At 38.6% G+C, this 24,347-nt stretch overlaps 2 protein-coding genes across 5 annotated transcripts in view; one reads left to right on the top strand and one right to left on the bottom strand.

Annotated features, from left to right (window-relative positions):
- PPP2R2C (protein phosphatase 2 regulatory subunit Bgamma) overlaps nt 1-21,846 on the bottom strand; it is a 199,484-nt gene extending 177,638 nt beyond the window's left edge. Inside the window, exons 1-2 of one of the 3 annotated variants that reach the window (XM_054065194.1) lie at nt 21,712-21,846; nt 21,079-21,159 (exon numbers count right to left, since the gene is read on the bottom strand). In XM_054065194.1, the coding sequence (XP_053921169.1) occupies nt 21,079-21,159; nt 21,712-21,727 (97 nt within the window). In that variant the 5' untranslated portion in view covers nt 21,728-21,846. Of the gene's footprint in view, nt 1-10,612; nt 10,632-21,078; nt 21,160-21,711 lie in introns of those variants that run through there. The other 2 variants (XM_054065200.1, XM_054065196.1) reach the window with 2 other exon arrangements.
- A 1,850-nt stretch (nt 21,847-23,696) lies between these two features.
- Nucleotides 23,697-24,347, top strand: part of MAN2B2 (mannosidase alpha class 2B member 2) — a 35,569-nt gene continuing 34,918 nt past the window's right edge. For both annotated transcript variants that reach the window (XM_054065899.1, XM_009564670.2), the window contains exon 1: nt 23,697-23,770. In XM_054065899.1, coding sequence (XP_053921874.1) covers nt 23,714-23,770 — 57 coding nt within the window. In that variant the 5' untranslated portion in view covers nt 23,697-23,713. The remainder of the gene's footprint in view (nt 23,771-24,347) is intronic.

Genomic DNA, 24,347 nt, shown 5'->3' with positions numbered 1-24,347 from the left:
CTACAGATTGAAGAATTACTGATTGTATTTAAATAACATACACAGTTGAACAGAGGAGTACCAAATAACCAGACTTAAAATAATATTTGTATTCAGTAGTATGTTTGCTAGTAAATTATATTTTATTTATAGCTCCCAGCCTTTCTTTTATTATTAACAGAATTATAAGCGTAATGCCACCACCTGCCAAACTAAAACAGAAACCTCTTTGGTGTCCCAACACGCCAGGCCACATTGCATCTTTTAGGATAAAAAATTGTTTTCTTCCTTTGACTTTAGTAAAATAATTTCAGCTTGCCACCTGTTCATTTTTGTTCAAATATTCACAAGCATTTTGTCTCTGCCACAAAGTGTTACTGATAGTTCCTCTAGAAGTTTGAATATACTACAAAAAATGCAGTACCTATGAGAGGCAAGGACAAAGCTGGAAAGTGGGCATTTACAACAAAATTCAATATTAAAGAGACTATTAATAATAATACCTTAATATTTAAATATTTTATACATAAATCATCTGAATAAACCAAATTACCTTATGTAGTGAGTTTATATTATCTCATTTTCATTCATAAACAGCTTTTAAGGAAATCAATTTGCAGCGTTACCATCTAAGTTCTGAAACAAAAAAGCTGAGCCAAAACAACAAAATCTTTGCTCCTTATATGAAAGAAAAGGCCAAAACAACCATTTCCTAATGCAAAACAGCAAGCGCTCAACCCATCTAAACTTACCCATGACTTACTGGAGAACAGCTTCTACTTTCCTTAATATCTATGAGGTCAATTCTTTAACACGTACGGATTCAATTCAGTGAACAAAAGTCTTGAGAATTCAGTGAAGCCAGGCCCTTGGACTGGAGCTCGGCAAGCCCAAGTTTTACCATTTTTACATAATACCTATTCTAAGAGAATAACTCTCAACTTCAACTTGACAACAGAACTCGGCATTGCAGAGACATTTGAAGACATAAGCCTTCTCCAAAGGTATTATGGTACAAGTTAATTTTAAACTAGTTTAAAAGGTAGTTTTAGGTATAAAATTAGAACCTCAGAAAAAAAGCAAGGAGATTTGATGTATTGTATCAATACACTTAACACAAGTCTAAATCTTGCACTTTATTTAACTAGACAGCATTTGAATACTTACCAAAATGGAAAGCACTCAAATTATGAGCTACAGCTGTAAAAATAACAGCTGCTGTACTAATTCTTCCTTGAGGATCTGGTTAGATTAACACATATGTAACACTTATGATTTATTCATTGGTTTCTGAATAGAAATATAAAGTAGCTAGACTGAACTATAAAAAACAGGTTAGTATAATTTGTCCTTTTAACACACTTGAGAAATAGCAATATGAAACCTCTCTGCTTATACAAGGCTTTTTTTCTTGTTTTAGAACAGCTAATTTATGCACATGATTCAGTTATAACACCACTGTTAGATTAGGCCAGGAAAATACAGTCAATGCCACTTAAAGAACATCTCGATTCTCAGCTTCTAAAATTCAAATATAAAACTGTTAAGCTGTACATGCAAACCAACAGTTATACAAATAAGACAGAAGCTTCGGGCTTCTCTAAGCACACATCCTTTAAGCTGTTAATTAAAAAAAAAATTCTAAAATAATTCAGAATTCTGATGACTAATACCTAATGCACTGAAGTGGTTACCATACGATAATAACACAGTTCTTCCTTAATGCCCTACTGGCTCAGTATGGGCAAGTTTGAAATCATCGCGTGGGTTTAATATCAGCTAGACTAGTAAGACTTCGATAAATGCTGACAGATGTTGCATTCATTTGGCATTTCTCAAATTTTTATACTAAGGCACAGAATTGGAACCAGAGGTGATAGGCTTCTGCAGCAGAGATGAGACTAGAAAGGGTGTTCTCCAAGAAATAAGAACCCCTCCACACCTCACTAAGTTGCTCTACGGCAAGTGCAAAGAGCTTCAGTGCACAGCAATTAAATCTCTCTTTCATTTAATTTCTGAAGTTCATTTGGTACAGAAACAAAATAAATAAAACAGTATTCATTTGTGTGAGTGAGAGCTCTGAAGCACTCTGCTGTCAGGCTGTAAGCAAAAGTCTGACAAAGGAATTTTATGACCTTCCTGGCAAAGATGTGGTCATTTCCAATGATAATCAGTTACCTAGCAGAGGCATCAAGGTTGTTTGGGCTTTTCTTGGAAGACGATTTGCAGCTCCACGTTCTATTTCTTGCAATCAGATACAATTTCCAAATCAACACATGCTATCTACAGACTAAGTTGCTCTACACAAACTGGCCTTAAACACATTCTAAAATCACATGCAATTTTCCCACAGTCTTCAACGTGAAGTTATGTAATACCTATGTTCCATATTTCAAAATTATCTCTGTGTAAACATCATTTTTTTATTAAGTTTTTAAGTAAGAAACTGATTTCACCTTTTACAGATGAAAACCCCTCATTCAAGAAGAGGGCCACTTAATGTGAACAACAGTTGTTGAATCAGGCTCAGTTAAACATCCAGGATATAAAATCACAGTGAACAGATGCACACAGAATAAAAAAGGATAAAAGCAAAGAGAAATACAATAAAGAGTCTTAATATACTCTAGGCTATACACCTAGGCATTTGAAAGTAAATGAGCCAAATCCCGCAAGTCTTCACTCAAACGAATTCCCAATAGCCAACCATAGTTTGCTCATTAAGGTCATTATGTATAGAACCTACAAGTTACAGGAGGACTGCTGTTCCCCACATAAGCCTCCCCATAAAATTAACACAAAGGGCTGTGTTGTTTCGACATCTCCACCTGCCTGATCTCTGATGACTGTCAGACATTTTAGTATCAAGGCAAGGCACAGTGAATGCAAAACAAGCAGACGTAAAGGACTCTTTGGACAAGACATGGCTAGAGTTTTCCCTAAAGAATAAAGACTGCACATTCTTCATCCTATGAAGATGTAAATGACAACACTTAATTTTATTCTGTGAAAAAAAAATAATACAAACAAGAAAAGCTGAAGAGATTTCTTCAAACAAACAAAAAAGTACAGGTGCAGGGATACGCAGTACATAGAGAAAAAACTGTGAGGGTTGCATTATTTCTTTAAAAAATAACTGGCTTGTTAAAGCTATTAAAGTCTATCCCTCATATTTTAAACACTGTGACAGTGAAAGCAGACAATTGCCCTTGAAATCCAGTGTACTCAGAAATGTTTGGAGACTTAAGCCCTGAAGCTTTGTATAACATCCAGTACGTGTATTTACACAGTATCATGCTGAAAGGGAAGTTTTAAATCACGTCAGACGAGTGCTCATTAAAGTTACAGTTAGACAAGATTTCTCTACACATGATGCCATTAGGAATTTGAACCATACTGAGCCACTGGAGGTGATTGGACTGGTCAGTTGGCACAGCTGCTTTTCACCTGTGTACGTCTACTTGCACAAAGCCCATCTCAACTGGGCACAGATATCTTTGTCTGACAAGAACTAAACTATATCTCAACTGCATGCAAAGACTGACAAGATTTCATAGAACTGGACAAAATTTTGTATGGGTGCTACTTGCATTCATTATATATGGTTTTAATCTTTGTATCTGCCCGCAAATAAATCATGTCTTCAAGAAAACTTTAGCTATTCTTATAGTCAGTTAAAATGTAAGATAATTGCAGCCTTAGGTCAGCAGTTTCCATTCTCTACACACATCACAAGGTCCACGATAGCCTATACCATTGAAACTACTTCACAGGACTTAGAATAAAAAGAAACTATGTTGACTCTTTAGTAGAGGGACTTGAGAGGTACTCAAGAAGAGATAACATCTTCCACATACCAACATAGATAAAGGAAGTGGCTAGAGGCACAGCTCTAAGTATAGCAAACAAAGGATGGAAAAGATGGGAGAAAAAGAAAGAATAAAGCATAATATTCTAAACAAATATTTATGTAATTCAGAAAAAGTATGCCTTAAGGAATACAAAATTCAAATAACATATAAGAACAAAACTCAAATGCAATATCCAAAGATATTTGTACAAGATCAATCTCTCTGCTACTCAAGACAGTTTAAAAATGACATTTTAATTATCTGTGTATATCTACAGCATTAGAATAAGAACCCATTTAAATCCTGCACATCTGTTGCTGTATTTTCCCAGTATCTGAAGGACAAAGAGCTTAAATCTTACCGCATACTCACCTCCTAGCACTTAGATTTTCCTTCTATACATGATGTATTGTTACTTTATTAAAAGCCACACCATTGCACCTGATCTGGGAAAATCAAAGAGAGAACAGGCCCCATTAGGTGGTCGGCTGCATAAGAATGGGCTGGCAAAGGGACTCCATCAGCCTGTATAACACCACCATTTGATGAGAGCAAGCACGTTGTGCTATATTACACTTCTGTCACCCCAGCTCTTTCTATCAGCACATCTAATAATTAAATACATGACATGCCTGTCACATTACAAGTTATCTGAGCTGCAGCAATCAGAATTCCCGTTTGAACAACGTAAATCATCATAATGCAACCTATGTCCCCTCTCTACAATCAGCAGCAAAAACAGCTATTCCGCAGCGCTCAGATGCTGACCTCTGAGACTTCAGGCAGTGCTGACTGTTCACTGACAAGTCTGAAAATACGATATGACAGACTGAGCCATAAAATACAACAAATAACCCCTCTGATTTTATTACTTGTCATCTACTACATGTATTAAAAAAAAAAAAATCCTAAGCAAATCTCCTCTGGGAGCGTTTGAAAAGCTGCGATTTATCAGACAATTCAGTATTTTCAGAAAGGAGAGGTATCTATGTTCTGTATCCCCAAATCCCATCCCAAAGACAGGAACAAAGGTAGCCGTAACTTCATGGTTTCAAGCAATACTTTACAACTGTTCCCTACAGAAAACCAGCTATCACTCATCAGCAAGAACTGATATGAAAAACCAGATTTCTGCTCCTACTGAAGTTCATGAAAATTTTACTGTAGCATTCAGTAGATTCTAAATTGACTCCCATTAGGATAGAATTCTTTTTGAAAGATTTTCTCCTTTTTTTAAGAAAGCAAATGAACTACGCTGTTTTTTTACATTATCAGCCACAGAAAATCACTATAGAACCTTGTGACTTTGTCATCACGACAGAGATACTCATGGAGATTTAGTGAATATTGCAAATTAGCAATCAAGTGAAAAAACACAATAGGAAAGCAACGCTAATTGAATTAAGTTTAAAGTGTTCATTCCACTTCATAATGATTTAGTCAATGTGCTATGTTGCATCCTAGTTTTCAGATCCTTCACTCACATTCCTTAATGTTTTGAGATTTGAGTTTATGTAATAAGCATTCACAACTGCAGAATGGGGAGACTGTTTTGTAAATGAAGGTATGCCAGCCTCCTGAATCCAATAATATGATTTCTATTTCCATCTAAATCCAAAAATTCATTTTTCACTTCAGTTCCACTTTGCATTCAATTAGAGATGAGTCCAAAGTCTTAAGACTGCAACAGAAGCTAAACTTTCATGAATGGATTGTGTTCAGATTTCTTAAACTTAAAATATTATTGGTCTACTCTGAAGTACGATGCTTGAATTTGACTCTATTTTTGATAATTATTGCTATCAGTTCAGTAACACATAAAATTATGACATACATTATTTCTGAAATAGACCCGTGAAAATTATATCCCTTTCATTAACTTTTGTCTTCTCTAGCAATTGTAAGTATTTATTTGAAACCTCCAGCACCTTTCATTTTTATTTTCTGTGTTCAGACAGTTGTTTTGCTCTATTTGAACTCCCAAGTACCTAAAGGCAACTGGAAAAAAAGTTAAAAGATAATAAGCATTTTTTTTTTTTAATTAGCAAGAGAGTACATGGAAAGACATTGTAACTATTTCAACTTATTGCTTTAATATACTCTTTTTCAGGCTAGATGTTTCTGTAAAGCCAACCATTTTCATCAACACAAACCCTGATTTTTGTTTCATTTCATTACATGAACAGTCTCTTTCTCCCTCATACATAAAATTCTTAAGAACTTATTTGCCAGCAGTGCAAACACAAACAACCAGAAACTTAGAAATGTCAGAATGCGCATACATCCATGACTGGTACTGAAACTTTTTGCCTTACTTTATCCAATACACACAATGGACACAGCTCGCTTAATGTCATCCCGGCAGTTGTCTGGTTTTCACCACACTACTCAGTATATGGCCCAATGCTTTATATATTTTACATTGTTTATTACCATTCTGTACGGGAAGATTGCTACTAACTTTAGCTGTAAGAGCATCAACTCAGCAATTCAGCACCCCAACCTACATATCTAAAAAGTAAAAACACATGATTAGCGACAACACATTTAAAAGTGTGCTGATTAGCACCTTACACAGAAACCTCACTCCAGGGACAGTGACAGATTCCAGCTCTCTGAAATGCTGATCAACTACTTTGCTGACAACGTCTTCCAATTTTTGCAATAGAACAGACAGGGCTTCTGCAGAACAGCCTGCTTCATTTCACTACTCTGATTCATCTGCTTAACAGGGTGAAAATTAAAACAGCACTCATCATATAATTATTATACTGCAATGTATACACAAAGGGCATTTAAATTAGGCTGCACAGGCAATTGCACACTTGATAAGGCAGCTCTGAAGTGTTCTTTAAAAGGTATACGTAAAAGGTATAAAATTTCCAAGGTCTTAAAAGAGCAAACACATTCCATCAGATGACAGGAAACTTAGTACCTTCCAAGACCGCCTGCAACTTTGAAATCATAAGGTCTACTGGAAAATTCCCTGTCTCTTGAAGCAAGAAGGTCGCTGTTAGCTACAGACCATAGAATCATGTAATTGTTTGGGCTGCAAGATGCCTTAAAGACCATACAGTTCCAAGCTCACTGCCATGGGCAGAGACAGCTTTCACTGGATCAGGTTGCTCAGAGCCTCATCCAACCTGACCTTGAACATCTCCAACGATGAGGCCCCCATGACTTCAAACTCAGCAGATTATGCTTTTAACAAAGAGCTGGTCCAAAAGCACCTTACCAAAGTACATACTCACTTGAGTACTTGAGTACTGCTTCACTTTTGGTGCTAGAAGTCTGTGTAACATCATTCCTAGCACTGGAAAGTGAAACAGCACTCAAGTAAGCTGTGTTGCACTCCATGCTCTGCCGGAGAATGATCTCCCACTCTCTCTTCCCCTTCCTGTAATGCTTCTTCCTGTGCTTTCACTCCGTTCCCAATCTCTGTTCAAGCAGCTCCAACATATAACCATGGCCACCAGACACTACAAGTCTACTCCACACACTCAAGAGTTTTGATTTCCCTTCCACATGAGCTTCGCAGTGTCAATTCATTCCTCCTCCTCGAGCATCCTTTCTGCTGACAGCCAGCTCCTGCTCTTTGTCACAACAGACAGAGGTTCTTCCTTTACTCTGCCTCCCGCCAGTAGACAGAAAGCTTCAATGCTATTCGAAAGAGAGAACAGAAAGTTACAGGACTTCAGTAACAAAAAACTTCTCTGATCCAAATCAGACCAGAACTGCAATTAGAGAAAGGTCAGTTCAGTTCCGTGCTGAGGAACATTCACTGTGTACAGAACTGCCAGAAGGGAGAAAATGAAAATGAACAACCAAAAATCAATCCATCCATCTCTAGCAACACTTAAATGAGACTATTTGAGTGGTGATTTTTCAGAGGTTTATAAATCGGTCAAAGCAGAGTGGGTATTCACAGATGTAGCGACACTCCTGAACACAGTCCAATTGACTAAGTTCACCTTGTCAAATTGATGATCTTTCTTCAAAGCATGCAGGTACTAGAGCTTTTCAAAGGAGTTTGATGGAATTCTTTTTTTTTTAAAGCACAAAAGGATATCCGGTATTTTCTTCTGAGGCAAGCAGATAGCTTTGACTTGAATTTTCTCTGAAAAATCAGCCTGAGGCAAACCCAGAAAAAGAATTATTATTATTATTATTATTATAACTACTGCTACTAGTAGTCTCAATGGTTAGGAGCTGGTCAAAGTAGATCAACACGATCTTGCAGAAGGGAAGTATCCTGCCAGTTTCACCAATAGAGCACTACCAGCTTCTCTACATAACTTCCATCAGAGTTAACAAGTATAATACAAACATCTTCCAAGGTGATTTTGACTGGATGGCAGAATGAATGACTGTAGATAGATGTAAAATACTAAAAATTTTGAAAAAATAAACTTAAAAACTGCAAAAACTTTCCATTAATTCTTTCCAGCTAATTATAATTGACAAAAATACATATTTTGAATGGAAGAGAAATTACATAAAGCCCCAACAGATGGAACATAGTATTCTCTATACCAACAACAACCAAAAAATATTCCATCTACTAATGGTGACTAACAAATGAAAGTTAAATTGTATCTCACACCTAACAGCCCACGACGCAAGGATATGGTTTTAATCCTACCAAGAAAGATTTTATTCTCCACTGAGAACTGCAAGGTGACATGCCCATCTACTTTCAAAGTCCTACGTTCCTTTATGAAATCCACATCTCTGGGGCCATATGTGCACAAAGAAAAAACATACACATTAGTAAAGTTACAACAACTTTCTTCTCTGATGGCAGTAACTGTTGAAACTATGACCCTATAAGACAGTACCAAGAACTTCTGCCACCCATAAAAAGCAGTTGCCCACTTAGCCGTTCTCTCCCACAGGACCCTCATCAGCTCGAAACAAAATGAGGCTGCCAAGATCACCAGCAATCCCTGGCAATATCAACTGTGCATTTCACTTCCCTGCGTCTAAGCACGTTGATCGATTGCATAAAATAACAGTGTATTACTGCACCAAATCATCCAGCAACTCTGTTATTAGTCAACATGTAATGAAACATGAATGCAAACTTAGTGTTTTCTAGACTCTGTGTCTATTTACATATTACTATTTACTAGCAATAGCTCAATTTCAAGCAGAATGTTTTGCTGATTTCCAGTTACCTCCCATCATCCCAATGAAGTTCTAAAGTTTCAACTGAAGTTTGCCTTTATTTATTTCAGGTTCAAATACCAGCACCACAACTACTAGGTGTAAGAAGATAAACAGAGGAAAATATAAACACCCTTGTAACTATTCACACTTCAGAAAATCCCCAAAAATACTACCTAGATACCCTGGAGCAAGAAATGCCATCAGGATGCCGATGCAAGCTTATGACCACAACACAGCTCTTAGGTATAATCTGTATCCTATGTGTCCCTTTATTGAAAGGGGTCTTGTTTCACCAGTATACAGTTTTATGCATCAAATTTTTACCCCGGATTCCACTGAAATTATAGCACACTGCCTGCCTCTTGAAGAACTCCTGTGATCAACAGTTCCCAGCCTCCTTCCTCATTTCATAGGATTCAGAAACACTAAAGTCTCAGAAAGATTAGACCAACTCTTGATCGGATGGTAGCAGAATTTAACTAATCTTGCTGTGCTTATCTATTAAGAACTGGCTGAGCCCCTGGCAATGTTTTGTTTTAATTTTCAGACGGAGTTCAACCTTCAGTTCATAAATTCTTACACAAGGAAATCTGCATTTAATATAACTAGCAACTTTATTTTAAACACATGTACAATAACACGCATGCAGTTAGTAACCAGCTTTAGAACAAAATGAAACAGAACTGTAAAAGCTTTGGGAAGGCAATGGGCTGCAGTGAATTTCCCTAACCCTGGCTTTGAGGTAAACTGTGACAGTCCCTACAGGACTCTGCCTAGTAGAGATAACACGCACTGTCAAAAGAGGTTTCCTAGAGCAGATTGCCTAACTACCTGGGAAGGGCAAGATCCAAGGATTTCAAAGAAATTATGACGCATTAACATATCCCTCAGTCAAAGGCCAATTTTTTTTTAAATAGTCATGAATGCTCTAATCCAGCCTACAGATATAATAATCACCCATGTGAATGAGACATAATATACCAGTCTTCAGACATCATCGTCTCTCTCTCCACTGGCCAGACCAGAAAGGTTAAGTAAAACATATCATATAGATGTTTCAGCCAACCAACTCCTAGAAATCCTGTAAATATTATTTATAAAACATATTCTGTGCCAAGTTTGTATCACAGTTGAAATATTTACATATTTCTAATTTCAAAACAAGGACACTTCCACCTCTTCACTAACTGTGATAATAATGAAACATGTCTAACATGACCAAATCAAGGAATTGGCAGACTTAGTTGGCAAACAAAGAAACCAAAAGAATCCTAGTAGATATTGAAAAGAAATACATTCCATATGCTTTGAGATATTTCATAATGGAACCTTAAGCTATGGATGTGGCTGAATAACAAGACGAATGACTACATGCAGATAAATATCTGGTTTATTTCTCCTCCGTAGGCAAACAAATAGACCTCATTAGCTGCAGTTCAGGAGTACGGCTAAACAAAGAGGAAGAAAATAGAATCAGATGAAAGAAGCAGGCTAGATTATATTTCACATTCAATATTACTCACTTAGAAATAAAGGAAAATCTGACAAAAAGGCAGAGATAGTAATATAAACTATTGTTGGTACATTACAAGAAAGCAAAAAGATAGACTAACCCATCTGGCCGCTTTTCCTCCATTTTTCGTTACTGCACTGTTTCAATAAAAGACAAAAAAATAATAACATATAAAATGACAATCTAAAAAAACTCTGGAAATTAAAATTTATGGCTCTCCTAGCAACTGTATCTCACACACTTGCATATATGCAGTTTTCTACATGATATTTGGTGTGGGCTTTTGTGCTTTCACAGCAATGTGCTTGAATTATGGTTGCTGTGGGAACTATATCTTTGAATTTCTTGACTTGTGCTATCATCTGAACTCAAATGTTACATTAACATAGGTAAGCATTTGCTGCTTTTTTCCAGAAAAAGGAAAAAAAGAACCAACATGGATGGTTACATATTTAACTACTCTTACCAAAAAAAACCACACAGTTCCGTGTCTGGAGAATTACAGAGCTCTAACCTCACACTGCATAAAGAGGTAAAATAGAGGCACACAAAAACTGCAAGTCAAATGTAGCAGGGTACCTGTAGAAATAGAATTATGTAATGATGTCATTAAAAGTTTGGGGATTGCAATCTTCTTTTATTTATTCAACTGTTTTGCCGCAGGGTTTGAGTACATGCTCTCTTTCAGGTATTAGATGAGAGGATATATATATACACACACATACACATTTGCCAGATTCTTGGCAGCTTCTTTGTGAGTGCACTTTGCAAGTGTGACAGGGCTGTCAAAGTCAGTACTGCCCAGCTCCAGTCAACACAGGCATCACTGCGTACTTTATGAACGCACAGTAAAAGGAAGCGATTTCTGTCATAAAAGTATCAACGACTGACATTTGACATGTAATATAGGTCACAAGCTGCTACAGAGACCCACCTCAGCATAGGAGAGAGACAGCTTCTCACTGCTACTAGAGATGTTCTTCAGCAAAGGTGATTTGTCTCATGGTACAATCAAGAAGCTCAAACAGCAACATACTCTTTTTACTATTTCCGCACTAGCACATTTTATGTTTTGACATCATCAGGGAAAGGGAATCAGTCCTTTAACACATCTCTGTATTTTTTTAACTATTACTGAAAATTTATACCATTAAAATAATCAGATTAGAAGACTGAAATACCAAGTTGATATTGCAATATTTTACAATTGAAATAAACTGCATTGCACAGCTGCTACTTCCAGAAAAGTCAACATATGTATTACATTTTAAGTAAGTTTTTTTTAACTACTGTGGAGGAGCACAAGGAGAGGAGGAAATCAAAAAGCAGCATAAAGTCACAAAGTTCCTGAGGCATAGTGGCACCTTTCTGAAGAAGCACCAATGCACACCTACACTCTTAATGTACTTGCAGACCCAAAAGGTCTGCTCAGCTTCCACTTAGAAAAGGTGGACATTCCACTAAGGCAAGTAGCCTGATGGAGCAAAAAAAACCCAGGAAAAGCAGTCAAAGTGAAAAACGTCTGCGCTTTCCCATTTTAGAACAGAGGAGACAGCATGCAATGACTGTAACAGCCTGCCAAGTTTAAGAAACGAAAAAATCTGTTCACATAAAAAACTTGAAGGGAAAAAGAAACACATTTTGAAATTTTCAAATTGTAGTGCATGAAAAATAACTATTCTAAAAATGCAAGATCATTCTTATTTTAAATTGATTTTATCTACTTTGCATATCATTATGAAGGACTCAAAGTTAGGGCTTCTTGCAAATAAACAAAAGCTGAAGCTTGGGCTACTTCCATAATAAACATTCAACTCCAAAACAGAGCTCACAATGTTAAGACAAGAGTTTAACAGAGAACCTTCAAAAATAAGAGTTATCTGATTGTCAAAAACATTGATCAACAAAACAGTCTTTATGTTAAAAATTTCAAAGATCATGACAATCGCTCCATAAGACAGATCTAACAACAACCCATTAAGTCTTTGCATCATTGAGTTTAATCCTAACGAAGGAAATTTATTCTGGGTATAAAGAAAATACATATTAATATAAGAATTATCTCCTAAATAAACTGTTATTTTTGTTTCAGGATTCCAAGATGACCCTATTAAATATGGTAATTAGTTATGGCAGTTGTGTGAAATGGAAAAGCACATCTCTAACAATGCAACCGTGCTAAATAGTTTTACAACACCCTTTTGAATGACACATGCCCTCTCTATAAATAGAACATCAAATCAATGGCCCTGTTAGTGTCTAGACATAATTGCCTCTGGATTGAATACATCATTTTTAACTGCAATACCAAAATGTTTCCGACTGAAAAAACGAAACTCTCTTGCATCATGCTCCTGAATATTCTGTAAAAATTACACAATACAACAGGTGAGGAAAGATTTATGAGATTAACATTTTGCATATTCCTGCAATCAGCCCAAATGCCAACTCAGTTCACTGTGATATGAGCCTCTGTAAAATGTAAATAAACACAGTCAAAACATCTGAGGCACGTATGTGTTCTGAAAAGATACTGTGTTTAATGGAAGAATTAAAAACATACAAATAGGTCAACAGTTTTAAGAACATACAAATATTTTAAAACATCATCTGAATTATAGCAGCCATGTGAAAAACATTATTTGTTTATTTATTTACTTATTCTGAAACCTCCTGGAGGAGGAAAGAGGCACATGTACATTGATCTAATCTAATTTTCTTTGATTTTTGTACAAATCTCACATGAACAGAAGAAAAAAGTGTCACACTTATGTTTGTGTGCCTTTAAAAAAACAGGCATTTTCAAAAATATTGTACAAAATAACTCAAAATAAGCCACAGAGTTCTTCATGTTGTACATTTACATTTCAGAATGTTATACACAACTTCTTAACGTAATGTTTAAATGCTCCAACAGAACAGCTTGCATATGGCCACATGAAAATACCACATGTAAGTACAAATGGAGTCCTGTGGTATTCTCCTAAAAGCAGTCATATTTAGAGATTTACTAATTGGAAATCTGAAGTAAGTCAACAGCAGGATACTACAACATGCAGCAGAATTCAATGCTGGTAACAAATTAAATGCTTCATTCTCATCATTCAGAGGCACTGCAAGGACTTTTATTGCCCTGTATTTCTCTCCAGAAAAGGAAGGCTCCATCGACGCCACAAAATTCACATGTAATATCCAAGGGCAATCATTCACAAAGAAATAAGCAGCACAGTGCTGTATTCACTCTTTATGATGAAAAACAGACAAGTATCGTAATACAAAGAACATTCTCCTCAGCTCTTACTGACAAAAAAACAAGGAATACAATATTCAGCTGAAAAAAGACTCACCTGTTTCTCTATACTCTAGTTACTTTAGGAAATGGAGTTAGATGACTGCATTCAGTTCTCGACACAAAATAACCAACAATGAGCCTGGAGGTATGACAGCTTTGACAAGATTTATCATTATAGCAGGTAGCAATCTAGAGTTCCACCAACCAACGAATACAAGAACCCAGCTAAATTATGCACTTTAAAATACGCCCAGAAAAGCCTAGTCTCCCTCCTGATCATCAGTACAAGTTTTAATATGTACATGTGATATGTATACGGTCCTTTGCTTTTATAGCCCATAAATGGTGTTTTAACTAACTATGAAAGAGAGAGAGAGAGAGAGAGAGAGAGAGAAATAGTGTGTACATTAGTTTTGCTATTTTACTTACACAGAAGAAAAGTAGCACAACGGCCCAGAACTCACCTCATCTCAGACTAAGCTGCATTGAGGAAGGCCAGCCATGACAAAGTTCTTTCTGCACGCTACAGAACACATCTATAAACAGCTACAGTGCACTAGTGAGAAAATTCTATGTTTAAAAATACCCAGCAGATTAAATAAAAGGGACTGCAATCATTGTATCAACCAAAAGTTTTAAAGCATTATACAAACACAATGTTTAAAGACAAACACTGAGCTGATATTGAAAACTGAAGGAAACCAAAGAACTAAGTCTCTAAAGATGTCCTTAGAAATCAGCAAACTATGAACTAAGTGACCAGAAAAGCATCACATGAAATCCAGATCCAGTCTTACAAACAAACAAACACCTCAAAAAACCCATGAGGTATTTAAAAAGACCTTGTTTGGTTAAGTTAAAAATTACTATAATAGAAATTTGTGAGGTAGCTCCCTCTTCTGGATCACCAAACAATGACAATTCCACTTAAACAGCAAGATACAGAATTTGGCTGAGTAAATAACACCTTTCACTGTTTTGGGGTTTTGTCATACCATTAGGTGGCCACACAAAGACTTATAAGGATGCCAGCTACTGACCATTATTCTGAATAAGTAGTGTACTTGGAGAGAAAGGTGGTGGAAACCTCTGAATAGTTTGATTGCATTTTCTACTCTCTGATAAAAAAAAAAAAAAAAAAAAACCACAAATGAAAAGATATCAACTTTAAATCTCTGCATTTTACTGAAAAATGTATTTTACTGCATTTTACAGTAAAGAAATGATAAACGGGACTATTAAAAACAGGTCACTTTCCCACCCGCATGGCCAGCAATACGACACAAATTCATGTTTGCAGAAGTTAAGCTTCTGCGTTGTAATTCTTTTAATTGAAGAATCTTATCTGCTTGGAATTTCATTCAGCATTGATAGGTCCATAGACAAAAAAAATTGCACAGTTAGGAAAAGCTTCTCTGCATGTCAGCTACTCATTCTCCAAGACAGTTTGGGTGATATTTGCATACACTTATAAATTGAAACTGGAAAGATCAGAAAATAGGTAGGGTCTACTGCTACATAAACCTCAGCTCCATAAAGGAGCTCTGGCTTTCTGACTTAACCTATAATGGAAGAGGAGGCTTTATGAAAACCTGGTGATTTTTTTGCTTCTCATCTGGAACCACAACCAAATGTATATGCCTTAAATTGTCCATCACTACTACAACTGAAGATAATGTTTGACTTAAATACAAAAATTAGTCTAAATGGCAGTTTTGGGTCCAAAGAAATCACAGCTTACTTCATCAGTGTAATTATTTATAACAAAATCACAACATAAATTAAAGCATGGCATATTTAATGAGAAAGAGGGAGCATTAAAGACGTTCCTGTTAAATTCCGAACTAGGTAACTCGAAAGCATCATTTTTGACTTGCTAATACCCACATAATCACCTGCACAACAGTGTGATTTCATCTTTCATGATACGTACACCAAGTGTATCTTAAAGGATGCGTCCAACTGAAACAGCTAAGCAAATTCTGGCCATTCAAGCACAGATAAAGTCAATATTGCCAGGAGTTATTTGGATGGAACTGAAAGGATCATCTAAAATGGTAAGCCTTGTAGACCTGGAAATAGTGAGAGACAGAGGGAAAAGAGCTAAGATTTGCCATGCATGCACCTGCTGCAAATGGCAGACTTCCAACAACACAGAGGAGAGACCTCTTTGCCAGACTCTGCAATAGTCAATGGACTGACATCCCCCACAATCTCTTTTGCAGAGAGAAGAGTTACAGACGACATCAGAAAAGTAAAACCAAAATTGAGGAAACCAACAGAAACTAGAAAACCCAACCGAACGTGTAAGTAAAGTGATTTTTTAAAAAGAGACAGACCGGAAGGAAAAGAAAAGGATCAATGGGAGATCAGAGAGTAAAAAGGCAATTGGCTGAAGACTACATCCTGGAAATGGAAAGCCACAGTTTCTGGTCAAAGCATCACAGAATTAGGTAAACAAGTACAGCACATTAGAGAGATTGAGTGGAGTCCTTGGAAAAGGCAGAAAAAACTGAAAACCTGGTTAAAAAAAAGGTTAGTCTGTTTTTCAAGTTTCACCTAAATAACAACACAGCTTCTCAGGTGACTGAAAATGAGCTAACATCTTCAGTCAGATATTTACAAAAGCAAACAAACTGCTAACAAAGTATTTGTTTTACACATGATATTTACTGTCTTAGTACCCCATTAAGTTCCAATAGAAACACTAAGAAAGCAAATATTTTATAAATCACTGCAATGAAATCATATTAGTGTATTTAATTCAATTAATTTACTCCATAAAAATCAAATCAACTATTAATGAACATAAAAAAATCGGGGAAAAAAAGGAGAAACGTAAATAAGCCATTCACCTTTTCCTTTTAACAAGTACATATACTTTCCAGTATTTTGACATTCAAGAAGTATTTTTATAGCTATCTACAGATATATTTGAATGAAGGATTCTCAAAAAATCCATGCCATACATAAACAGAGACTCCATAAACAATAGATTAAAATATCACTAAATTGACTATTGTTGTAGATAAGTATCGCTAGAAGAAAAGCTATCATATGAATAGATTTAATTTCAATATACCTTCCTCTCTGTCTATCTTATGCTGAACTTTTCATATTGAAGCTTAACATCAGATTGCGCAGCAACAAGCAGATGTATAATCAAATGCCCACATTTTCTCGTAAAGAGTAATTTACTGGATCTGGTCTTACACAGCCACATACAATGTTGTAATGGGAGCGAAGTATGACAATAGTACTTTTCAGACTGTAACCAACCAAATGCTAACATAAATGACTGTAAAATAATGAGGGATGAAGTACAGGGAGTTGATGAATGAATCAACAGGGACGTATGAAGTAGGACGGGAAGAATAGTATCATCCACATACATGGCATCGCAGGGTATATTAGGGTGCACGAGAACACTAAGACATACTTTACAGTGCTGTATGTAAGCCACAGTGTCCTAAATGTACACTGGGGTGAGATAAGGGGTGCATCAGTCCCTTCCAAGCACTGTGGTTTCCTTTGAAGAAACCCAGAAGGGTCCAGAAGAGGCACAGCTCACTAAATCTCCAAACTGGTCAACTGGGAGCCCACAACTGTAAAGCATACCCATCCAATTAAGGCCTCTTGGAAATACATCTATTCATAGTGATCATACTTCTAAAGAAACACTGGCAAACTGTAAGGTTTTAAGAAAAGAGTTGCTACCATGACTTTTTACAAGAGACCAAGAAATAATCAATTGTTCCATTCAGCCAGAAAGGACTGAGATGCAAAAGCATCTACAGATGGAGACTTTCTATTTAATTAGACCTTACTAATTGAAGGCATGACTCACAAGGACATTACTTCAGTTGTAAGACTGTTGCGGTCACGTTGCTTTCCATGGGATTCATGTGATAATGGAAAAGACAGTATTGAACCAAAGCTAGACTTACTGTACCTGATTGAAAACTACAGTAAATAAAGAGCTATTGGAGATAAACTTCCCAAGTGGATTACGCTCGTATTCATCGGTTTGCAAGTCTTCTAGTTCCTTCAAATGGTACATTATTCAAATGTACCTTTACAATAGAATATTACATTATCCATGTTAATAAGTAACTCCTTAAATTCCTCAGAAATAAAAGAGGACATTAGAGCAGCATGAGATAAGTAACAGGAAAGTTTACATCACAATTCACACGGCACTACTGTTAACAGGCCTTCAGCCACATAAGAGCATAAAGTCACAAAATGGATTAAAAGAAAATTTACACTGTAAACCAGTTTCAGGTCTCTGATGTGCTAACTTTAAGAGTAAAAACTAAAAATGTGATTTTTTTACTTAATCTTTTCATTAACCATATAATCATAACCATATTATCTATAAGAGTGTAATGCCATCTTAGAATTCACAGCATACAATATTTCAAACACGTCTTAACTTACACAAATTCTGCAAGAACTTAATGTGGTTCGGAACTTAAAGCAAGAGGTCTGGAATAATTAGTCCTGTTAACAGTCCACTAGATAGTCTGGGCAAACAGTACAAGATATGACTTTTCAAAAGCCCCAAATACTAACTGCTTAACAGCTAACATTAAGCTTCTAAAAAAATCACATCCTTAACTCCTCTATTTCACTTGCTAGCCTGTAAATGGATACTCTATCTGTTCTTCATACAGCTTTTGTGAGGCTGCACTTAATATGAGCAAAGTGCTTTGAGATCTTTAGCATGAATAAAATATATTTTGCACTTAGCCGTTAATTATAGAAGTAGCAATATTTGAAACAGAGTTTTGTTTAGAGGCAGCAAGACTAAATCAAACATGATTATCTTGGCTTTGATTGTGATGTTTTACTTACTATGCTCTATTTTTCTTTGCATTTGAAATATGCAATTTTGCTTTTCTGTTATGTAAATGAACATTTTTCACCTAACATCTATTTTTGGAAAAATAATCATTTTCTTTCCCAGTCTAAGACAGAAATGTTGCAGAACACAATTCTGAAGTCTAATTGACAGAGCACCACAAGGCCATTTCATGCACTCAATAGCAAAAGCAGCAAGAATTGCCCAGACGACTCATTGAACTTAGAACATTACTATGTAAACGTTTATCTACACAAATATATATCTAGATAGATAAGCGCACAATCATATTTAATATAGAATAATTAGTCCTTCTGCCCATTGGTTAGGTGGTCCTAACTAATGCAGCTGCAATCACAACAGCTGCAGCCTTCCTGAAATGTAAAAAGAACTGGGATAAAGATAGGAAAAAAAAAATCTGCATTGTAAGTCATAGGAACAACCAATTATAAGCTAAGGATTCTGTTTTGACTCTCTAATTTAAGTTATTTTAGAGGCAAACTTCAGCAAAGAAAAAGGTCTGGACTTTATCCAAGCCACTGGCATGCAAAAGAGGTCAAGCCACCTGCCACAGCAGTCCCTTCTTTTAAATGCTGTTTTTCACTTCTGCAAAGTGTGCTGATTACATTGCTGTATGTGTTCCTATGTATCAGTGGCATTTAGTAGACAACATGTACTCTAGAAAATGCATCTCATATTCATATATAATCCTATTAACATAAACAGGGTTTTCTACTTGCAGATGACTTTGACCCTGTAGCTGGTGTGACCAAATTACACTGCTTCAGCCTGTTTCCTGTACTCTGAATTTCAAATATTCCTGTGCTGAATAAAGAAGAGAAAATACATAAGATTTCCATTTAATTCATGGACTAAAACTGGGCATCCACAAATTGCCAGTGTTAAAGAGAACTGAACTCAGGTTAGCAAACTAATTTTAAAAATTATGTCACATGACAAAAACATTACCCTAAAAATCGAAGGACTAAAACACCTGTTGTGGAGAAGATATTATTGTCTCAAAGCAGTGCCGAAACACTGGTATTTACCCAGACAACTAGGGTTAAGAAGCATATTTTACTCATTCAAATCTTTAAATCAAAGCAAATGCCAACCTAAAGCTTGTTTTCAACATTCTATGATGGTGAAGAAATGCTGTCACTCACTCATTACACTCCCTCACACAGATGTAATTTCCGCCCCCACCAATCATCATCACATCTGGTTTGGTATTCAGCTTCACACACACAGAAAAAAAAATCTAGGCACAAAAAATCACAAGATATTTTGAGAAATGCTTTAGAATGCAAGTGTGTTTAATTACACACACTATTAAACACACCTTTGAAATATAAGCCACCATGGAATAACTGGAGGGAGGAAAAATAAACTTACTCCAAAGCCTTAATGAAGCCATAGTTTATTACTAGTACACTGGGGTTTAAATCACTTCTCCAAACAGCAAAACACAAGACAAAATACAAAACTTCACATCCCACAGAATCACAGATAATAAAGCTAAGAGAAACTCACAAAGAGGTTGTCTATCTACCTGCCCCAAGGCAAGATCTGTAGCTTTATCGCTTTATCACTTCCACCCACATTTGTGAAACAAACCTGGAATACCTCAAATGAGTGAGATTTCATTGTGTACCTCCCCCACGTATTCTAGTGCTGAATACCTTTCTCTATCTAACCTAAAACCATTCTATTACAGTGTGTCAGATTCCTCAGTACTGTAAAGTTTTCCAGTCCAGTGGAACTTATGAAGCAATTTAAGCCCTTTCAACAGTAAATGCAACCCCCTCAGAAACATGGAACACCAACAGACCAAAACATCGAGGTCCTAGCTCCACTTAACTCACTGAAAATAGACACTGAAACATGCTCATGGACACCGCACGCTACACCTCTGGCATACTGGAAATACAGTCGACACCTAAGTTAAAATACTCTCCATGTTCAAAATCATACATGGTTCAGAGACAGACAAGACTTTCTTGCCTTGGCACTCAAACGTTATTCCTTTTCCAATCACAGAATATTCAAAACTTCCCAAGTTACCTCTCTCTTCAAAGTTAAGGGGAGAGAAAAAAACTGGTCAGAAAACTTTCCAACAGGTGCTACTCAGCCATCCTCACACCAGCGGCCACTGATGCCAAGGCCAAGGGGGCTGATGGCACCTAGGCTACCAGCTGCAAAACCTGCCTTGTCCCAACAAACCAAACCAAAGCCAGCCTAGACGTTCACACAAACCATGGGCAGCCAGCCCCTGCACCATCTTTGACACCCCACAGGTCCCATGTTCCCTGACAGGTGCTCTCCCACCACTGAGCCACGTCACCCCACACACCGCCAGCCGCAGCCGTGGCCGAGGGGATGAGTCTTGCCTCAGCACCTCTCTACTCACCTTCAGAGACCTCAAACTCGGCTGCTCCATTGAGCTGGTAGAGGCACCAGTCAACCGCGCTCTCGCCTGGGCGGCTGCTGCCTAGGCAGGGAGGAAAGGAACAGTCAGCAGGTGCACCCAGGGCTGGTGGGGAGAGGCATGAGGAAGGGAAAAGGGAAAGAGGGCAGCAGGAGAGAGGTATGAGGAAGGGAGAAGGGAAAGAGGGCAGGAGGAGAGAGGGATGAGGAAGGGAGAAGGGAAAGAGGGCAGGAGGAGAGAGGGATGAGGAAGGGAGAAGGGAAAGAGGGCAGGAGGAGAGAGGGATGAGGAAGGGAGGAGGGAAAGAAGACAGTGGATGGAGAGGGATGAGAAAGGGAGAAAAAACGGGGTGGAGAGGGAGGAGAGGGGAGAAACGAAAGAGGGCAGCGAAGGAGAGAGGGAAGAGGAAGGGAGAAGGGAAAAGACAGTGGGTGGAGAGGGATAAGGAAGGGAGAAGGTAAAGAGGGCAGGAGGAGAGAGGGATGAAGAGGGAGACGGGAAAGAGGGCAGCGAAAGGGAGAGGCACAGCCGGAGGAGCCGGGATGGAAGGGGCAGAGGAGAGAACGAAGGGGTGAGAGGGGACCAGGGAGGTAAAGGGGGAGCGTTTCCCCATACCCTGCTTATGGGACATGTGCGTCTCCCTCCGCAAGGCGCTCAGCGCTCTGAATTGTTATTCGCTTTGCTCCCAGCGGTTCGGGGCGCCGCCTTCTCCTCCTCCCAGCGGAGCGGGCGGCGCTGCCTGGGGGCGCTCGGAGCCGGGGGAGGCAGGACGGGAAGGAGCGGAGGCTCCGCCCGGAGCGCCTGGGGGCGGCGCAGCCTCGGCAGGACGCGGTGCGGGGCTGCTGAGCGCTGTGTGCGGGATCGCCGGCATGGAAAATACCTTGGAGGTCATCGAGCCCGAATCACAGAATCGTAGAATCACCCGGTTGGAAAGACCTCTTGGATTATCGAGTCCAACCATTCCTATCTGCCACTAAACCATATCCCTGAGCACCTCGTCTACCCGTATTTTAAAAACCTCCAGGGATGGGGACTCCACCGCCTCCCTGGGCAGCCTCTGCCACTGCCCCATGACCCTTTATATGAAAAATTTATTCCTGATATCCAGTCTGAAGCTCATCTAGCGGAGCTTGAGGCCATTCCCCCCTGTCCTGTCTCCTGTCACTTGGGAGAAGAGCCCAGCTCCCTCCTCTCCACAACCTCCTTTCAGGTAGTTGTAGAGAGCAATAAGTTCTCCCCTCAGCCTCCTCTTCTCCAGGCTAAACAAGCCCAGCTCTCTCAGCTGCTCCTCGTAAGACTTGTTCTCCAGCCCCCTCACCAGCTTCATTGCTCTTCTCTGGACACACTCCAGAGCCTCAACATCCTTCTTGTGGTGAGGGGCCCAGAACTGAACACAGGATTCGAGATGCCGAGTACAGGGGCAGAATAACCTCCCTGGACCTGCTGGTCACGCCATTTCTGATACAAGCCAAGATGCCATTGGCCTTCTTGGCCACCTGGGCACATTGCTGGCTCATGTTCAGTCGGCTGTCAACCAACACCCCCAGGTCCTCCTCCTCCAGGCAGCTTTCTGGCCACTCTTAGCCTAGTCTGCCACTTTTCCTCTAGCCTGTACCTGTCCACTGCTAAACTATATCCCTGACAACCGCATCTACCTGTCTTTTCAACACCTCCAGGGATGATGAGCAACCACCTCCCTGCAAAGCTCTAGTGCCCGAGAACCCTTTAGGTGAAGAAATCTTTCCTAATGTCCAATCTGAACCTCCCCTGTTAATTAGAGGCCATTCCCTCTTGTCCTATCACCTGTCACTCGGGAGAAGAGGACAGCACCACCCTTCTACAACTTCCTTTCAGGCAGTCGTAGATAGTGATAAGGTCTCTCCTCAGCCTCCTCCAGGCTAAACAACCCCATTTCACAGAATCATAGAATCACAGAATCATAGAATCATAGAATAGTTTGGGTTGGAAGGGACCTTAAAGATCATCTAGTTCCAAGCCCCCGCCATGGGCAGGGACATGTCTCACTAAACCAGGCTGCCCAAGGCCCCATCCAACCTGGCCTTGAACACTTCCAGGGATGGGGCATCCACAACTTCCCTGAGCAATCTGTTCCACTCTCATAGTGAAGAAATTCTTTCTTACGTCTTCCTTATGTCTATTTCTCCCAGCCACTTCTCATATGACTTGCTCTCCAGCCCCTTCACCAGCTTCATTGCTCTTCTCTAGTTCCTCTGTTGGTTCCACTGAAGTCATGAGCTCCCAGTCATGAGCCCCTGGCTGTGCCATGTCCCTTCACAGTGCCACCTGCGCCTGTGGGTCTGCCAGCCTGGTGTGCACGAGTGCGTGTCCCAGCTCTGCAAAGTCTGCAAATTCCATGTAATTTGACAGTTTATGTACACTGCAAGGCTGGAGCATGGTTTTCATCTGGTCGGTGGACCCCTGTGGATCTACAAACTGTCCTCGCAGCATCCACAAGAAGTAAATAAGAGAGCAAACCCAGTATCGAGTAAGCTTAACTGCTCTGTGGTGTGACCTTTGCCTCTGCTGGGAAATGTTTGTTGGAATGGTAAACTTTAAAACACTGAAGCAGTCAGCTAGAGCTAACTTATGCTAATAAATGCCTTTATTCTTACAGACATCCACCCTAAGAACACGACAGGAGGGAAATGCAAAGGTACGTTAATTGTTCTGTTCACCAGGTGGCTTTCATGGTATTTAATTTAACTCAATTGTGACTGCTTAGCTTATAGCTGGCAGCATCCTGCCTACGTCTTCTGTCTTTCAGAGATGACAGTGTCAAAGGCCCACATACAGCACAGCTCGTGTCACAGAGAGCAAATACTTTGTATGGGCAAATGAGAAAAGCTTAAGAAATAATACAGGAAGGCTATAATCAACCTATACTAAGAGATTAGGAATCAACAAGAAGATAAAATATGAATGTAGGCAGCTGCCATGGCACGATTACACTGGCTTCTCCATCTAGCTTCTTGCTGTTTGTGAAACGATGTAAATGGTGGGAAAGTATTATTTTCATCATAAATTCTACTTGATATACTTACATTCATCCCATTTTTGCAGCAAGTGAAGACTATCCCGATGCCTTTACTTGTGTAAACTGTGAGCAATTTCATTCAGTTTTTCCTAATAGATGTATTCTGTTCAAATGGTTTTTTATTCTCCACTGCATCCAAGACAGTGTCACACTGCGGCCTTTGTGAAAGAATAAGGAAGAAAATTACAATTTCTGA

This window comes from Cuculus canorus, chromosome 4, assembly GCF_017976375.1.
Source record: "Cuculus canorus isolate bCucCan1 chromosome 4, bCucCan1.pri, whole genome shotgun sequence".
NCBI lineage: Eukaryota > Metazoa > Chordata > Aves > Cuculiformes > Cuculidae > Cuculus > Cuculus canorus.
This window is presented reverse-complemented; position numbering and strand designations above follow the sequence as displayed.